The sequence below is a fragment of the Manacus candei genome, unplaced genomic scaffold, assembly GCF_025592945.1.
Source record: "Manacus candei isolate 608988 ecotype Guabito, Panama unplaced genomic scaffold, ASM2559294v1 h1tg000014l, whole genome shotgun sequence".
NCBI lineage: Eukaryota > Metazoa > Chordata > Aves > Passeriformes > Pipridae > Manacus > Manacus candei.
In genome coordinates this window covers 54,615,280-54,621,285 of record NW_026138062.1, presented here as the reverse complement: position 1 = coordinate 54,621,285, position 6,006 = coordinate 54,615,280, and the positions used below count along the sequence as shown (strand labels likewise).

At 37.2% G+C, this 6,006-nt stretch overlaps 1 protein-coding gene across 1 annotated transcript in view; it reads right to left on the bottom strand.

The window, feature by feature from the left end:
* MAN1A2 (mannosidase alpha class 1A member 2) overlaps window positions 1–6,006 on the bottom strand; it is a 134,291-nt gene that overhangs the window by 18,192 nt on the left and 110,093 nt on the right. Inside the window, exon 10 of the mRNA XM_051780282.1 lies at window positions 1,393–1,612. Coding sequence (XP_051636242.1) covers window positions 1,393–1,612 — 220 coding nt within the window. The remainder of the gene's footprint in view (window positions 1–1,392; window positions 1,613–6,006) is intronic.

Here is a 6,006-nt window from a genome sequence, read left to right as displayed (position 1 = left end):
TTTTTCAGAATGCAACAATAGCTACTATGTCCTTCCTTTGTTCTTAAGCATCCTCATACTTTTTTTTTAATGCTGTTGCTACCCAAATAAAATTATCACTTGTGTGACTGAATTATTTAAAAAGACAGGCAACTATACAATGATACAATGGAATACTCTGAATAAATACATGAATTCTTATCTTAAATTGCTTGAGTTTTAGTTACCATTACTTCTACTGCGAAGTTATTTCAGAAGCTCACTTCTCTGATGGCTACACATAGCCATTTCCAACTTCCAACCTACATTTATTCATGGTGAGCTTAAAAATCTTGCTCTTGTTACAACTGTGATCTTTTATATCTTAAAAAACAACTATTTCTTTTCAGTGTTTACCCTTGAGATGACAATAAATTTTGTCCCTTCTTTGGTATTATTTTTCTAGCCTGAGCAGGCTGATCTGTCTTAATTTCCCCATTGAAAGATACAAGCTCTGTCACTTTAATTATTTTTTTGGTCCTTCTCCTCACTTGTTCTGTTTGAAATTCAGATTTATACAGAGTATTCTGGGTGACAAATTACACATGCCTTCTAAGGCAGTCTTAATATTATCTAATCTCTGCTGAAAATTCTCCCTCTGATACAGACTAGGACTGCACTGGCATTTTTCGACTCCCAGTTCAGAGAAAAGAGCTCCTGCCTTTTTCTAGTGAACTTATTTCTGACAGTCCAGTTCTCAAAATCTTCCTGCTTACTGTTCTGAGACTCTTCCATTTTAATTATGTCTTACAGCTTTATAGTCACTCTAAGTGCAATCAGCACACTTCAACTTTATGCATCAAGGTCACTACTAAAGACATAAAACAAACCTGGTCCAAAAGACTGACCTTGAGAAACTTCCAGCCCAACAAGGAAGTCTGATATTGCTTTCTCACTAGTCAAGTCTTTGGTCTTCTCACAGTCTGTATACTAGTTTTCATCCTCTCTAGTTCAATTGTACTTACCCAGAATGCACTATTACTAAAACAGTAAAAGGTATATTTATAAATTTTTCACTCTATATAACTGTAAGAACAATACACATGAAACAAAACGCCCTTTATATCTGTGAGGACAACAGCTCACACAAATTGCTTCCTCCCTGTATCCTCCCTGTATCCGAAGATATAACCTATCTTGGCTGACCAACCCAAAAATAAGGATAAACATGCATGAAGGAACCATATTAAAGTCTCGTTTTATGTTTACTCACTATGATGTAGAGTAGAAGTAAATACACAGATGTTAAAATTTATACTGGTATAAAACTAGAGCATCTTAGATAAGGCATAGGTCCATAACAAATCCTAAAAATAATTACAACAGTTGCTGTATTCCAGCTATTGAAATAACTAGATTAACAACAGATCTTACTTGTCCTGTCATACGACTCATGACATGTATGTGCAATTTCAGCTCCAAGCTGCAAATAATGTCCAGCTTTATCATCTCTGGAACCATCTGCTCCAAGGGCAAACATTCCCCCTGCAAAACAGGTCAAATGGCCCATCTTTCTTTCAAGATGCCCGTTCTTCCACTCTCCAATGAAGGTCAGTCCTCCATTGGACTTTCTGATGAGATGTTTTTCTATGGCCTACAAAAAGATTAAGAGAACTTTCAAATATTGTTTCACATGCAAGCTTTACATATTAACTCTCCTTCAAAGAACAAAGTACTGTGTTCAAAATGAAAAAAATTTTCTCCTTCTTTCAAACTCACTTCTGAGCAAATTCACTTCTGAGGAACAAAGAATATAATTTCAGTGCACACAGAAAAACACCCTAACTGCTAACAGTGCTAATGAAATCAAACATAGGAAAATCACAGCATAGATAACACTGTACTTTTAGTTGAGAATTCAGCACTTATTTTATGGCTCAAACAGTATTTGTCTACCTGTTACTTCTGAGAAGTACCCTTTTGTTCCTCTGTACACTCTGTGCCTACTCAGAAAACACAACCATGTTGGAAACTTTTGATCAGCAACATATGTAAAGGCAGCACCTGTACCCTCAGTCAGTGACAGGAATGCACCAGCCACCTTCTGGCTTCTCCAAAGCAGCTCACTAATTACACATGCTCAAATGATGGGTGAGTATTAGAGCTGCTGTTCACAAAAAACATCATTTTATAAGTGAGGCCACTGCTGGTTTCTTTTTGCACAGTTGTACCAATATATGTTGTTGCTTGTGACTTAAAAATTATATACTTCTCTTAGTAAGAGGAATAGCTGATCTAACTTTCGAAAGGTTGAAAACTAGATGGAACAAAATTTGCTTAAGCCTCTTTCAGAGAGGTTCACAATTCCCCCCAATCTGCTGTAGTACTTACTATGTTTATCATTAGACACTCAAAAAGGCAATGAAAGAGAAGTGCTGGTCTGCATTCCTGTTGGGTTAATTTCTTCACTAATACTACTGACAGATCCGAAGTTTGTGCTTATGGCAGGATCCAGTGAGAAGAAAGTGGAAATAACTGACAGAGCTGAAATCAATAAATCTCTGACAGCAGACAGTGGTTTTCTAACCATCATGCAAATTGGCATTAAGGACTGGCATGATATCATAGCTTCTGCTGCTAGGGAGCCTGATGTGGTTAACTGTACAAGCCTCATTTGTTCTCAAAGTACTGGTACAGGAAGTACTGGATCTGCTGAAAACTGCCACTGAAAAGGATACTCAGATCTGTAAGCATTAACTCTGTTGATTCAATTATCCTAGACTGTGACAAAACTGACATTTTTTGACCATATGGTACTTAGAAGTTGAGTCCTCTTTGAAGGAAAGCTACTTTTACTATGAGGAGCAAGAGGGAATAAAAATGTATGAATTATTTATTTCCTAGAGGAAAACATTTTTTTCCAAATGTTATGTGAAATTCCCTTTTGAATTGTATCTTTTTGTAATTTCATAACTGTTGAGGAGTAAATGGTTGCAGAAGCTTTTCCAGTGGGACAAAATTGCTGTAGTTAGCACCAGGAAACCCAGCAAAGGCCACATTTATACACTTGTCCATGAGCTACTCCTTTACTCCAGACTTGCTTTCATGGTTTGACAGAAGAACACGTTCCAGGTGCGAAGTGCCACTCTTCTGAGCAGAGAACACAACTTCTGAACTTGAACATCATGGTCTTGTAGAAAGGGGAGTTTTTGAAATCTGAAAATCAAGTTCTATCAGAGGAGGTTTAGGTTGGATATTAGGAAAAGGTTCTTCACCCAGAGGGTGGTTGGGCACTGGAACAGGCTCCCCAAGGAAGTGGTCACAGCACCAAGCCTGACAGAGTTTAAGAAGCATTTGGACAATACTCTCAGGCACATGGTGTGACTTTTAGGGATGGTCCTGTGCAGGACTCAGAATTGGACTAGATGATCCTTCTGGGTCCCTTCCAACTTAGGATATTCTGTGATTCCATGCAAGACCTGAATATTCTCTATCTGATGTTCATGCTTTCTGTGCTTTTTATGACTACAAAAATAGCATTTTCTGAGTTGACTTGCAGCCATACTTGCCATTTTGTGACAGTCAAGCACACTGCTGAATCTTTCCTTTAGCTATCCTAATGCTGTGCAATAAGAAAGGATGAGGACCAAATCTGTGAGCCTAAGAGATGAGACTACTCAAGGTAGTAGATCAAAAGAAGCTCCCTTATCCTCCAGCTGATGTGAGAAGGAGAAAAGACAGTTGAAACCAGACTAGAGGGGAGGTGAACACAATGATGAAAGCAAAGTTAAGAGGCCCACCCTCAATTTTTATCACCACAGAAAATTCCCAACAGGTTTCACAATTTCAGCTTCTATCACAACTGTGAATATATGTACCAGGACATTCCAATGAAGTGTCCTTTACAGTGGAAGACTGAATTAATGTTATACAGCACAGAGATGTTACAGATATATAACTTGTTTGTATTCTTGTTACAAAGTACATGGTGACCTGGATAAGGCTTCATATGCCATGGATCAGAAATCATGACATTTGAAGAACAGATGTTGTACTTTTCTTCTTCTTAATACCTCCGAGGAATGAGATATCACTGCCTACTGAAAGACTTGAGAGTGAGGTTATGGTTGTCCATCTTCCACTCACCTCCCCATAATACGCTAAGAGAGTGAAGAGTGGCTGGACAGAAACACTCTTTTAGACTGGTGGGTGCTGAGAACATTTCCAGCTCCGTGGGAGGAATGTGTTCTATACCATTCCCCTTCTGCTTGCACAAACGACGCAAAGAGCTTCTGCTCCACATTTTGAAAAACCAAGAGTAAGAAGTGTTAGCTATGGAGGAAGACCTAAGTTATAGGCAAAACCAAAAGAATGGTAAGGGAATGGGCTCTTAAAAATATTTTAAATAAAAATTCAAATTGCAATTACACAAAGCAAATCCTACTTAATAACTCTTTGCCCATGTCTTTCAGTGTCAAGAAGGACCTGGGAGAAACACAAATCCTGAAAGAGAATTATGTTCCACAACGTATAAATCAGCATAGTTCGTGCAGATTCAAATGTACAGAAGTGGGTTTAGTTGAGAAAAAGCCGAAGAAACCATCTGATGCTTGGACTGCAGGTCATATCACACATGAAGTGGGAACAGCTCAGCTCTTCCTCCCTCCTATCCACAGTGTGTTTTCACCGGATCCCAATCCTGTTTCGCTCTGTCTCCCTTCAGAGACAGAGATTTGCCCATACAAAAGGTTTGCAAGATGGCTTACAGTGAAGAGGATGAAAGGGAAAGTTTATTTCCTCTAAAAGTGCTCACAGTTTAAGAATCTGAATAAAATATTTCAACAGTAACCAGAATGGATTTTAAACATCAATTTCTAAACATTTTTAAACCCACACGACCCATTAAAAGTAGCTTATTAAAAGTATTGAACTAATGTTTTGAACTAGTAATGATGACTTTAACAAACCCTGGAAAGCTAGGGAAGTTCAAAAGAACTGGGGAATTGCTGACGCTTTATCAGTATTTTAAATAGAAAATAAAACAATCATATAAAATGAATTATGTAATTTCAAAAATAAACATTTGATTGATACGTGTATGCTGATACTGGGAATATTAGAAATTTCAGGAATTTTCTTGGCATTTTACAATATATTAGTCCTAAACAAATTCAAGGCAGCATATACAAAGTGGACTAAAAGTTTGCTTGCTAGAACAGTTCAAAGTAAAAAAAAAAAATCATGAAAAAAATCCTCATCTCATGAAGATTCTACAAAGGTACTTTTATTCAACACTGGGCAGCATTTCTAACAACAATCTGTGAGAAAAATGCTAAAAAGAATTTGGAGATGACACAAAAATTGATACAGCTATAGATAGTGATAAAGAAAAAGTCAGTCCTGTAAAATCATTCAGACCGGGTGACAAAACAGGTTTTGCCTGAACAATGTGTTGTAATAGAGATAAGGTCAAACACTGAGGAACTGGGAATGTAAATCACAGTAGTAGGAAAGCAGTAAATCAATGACTATAACCAGCTTCAGAATAAAGCAACTGGAAAGTGCATGATGGTGTGAGGCAAAGGTTAAGAGTGTAAACACAGCTCCTAGTCAGACAAAGAGGAGAAAACTGAGAAGAAATCAGGTAATAACAGATTAGAAGAACCATTACTTGTTGTCTCCATACTGAAGACCCTGGAAAGTATGTAAAAAGCTTAAAAAATAACTCAAAATCTGTTTTATACTGTGAGACTAAAGAAAATAACGCACTTTTTCTCCAGGAGAGAATGACTATTATACCTCTGATAGTAACCAGCTACATGATGCAGATAACACTTTAAAACAATGTAGGAAAGGAAAAAGTTCAAGTAACTCGAAGTCAAATATAATCAAACTCAGGTCAGGAATAAGACATATTACATCTTCAAAGTAATTTTGTCCTAGAACTTTCACTATATGTCTTTTAAAATGGTCATTTTGAGAACTCCAAGAACAGGTGATTTGTTTTAGGAGACCGACTGTACTAAAACTAAGTTTGAAAGCCTTGTG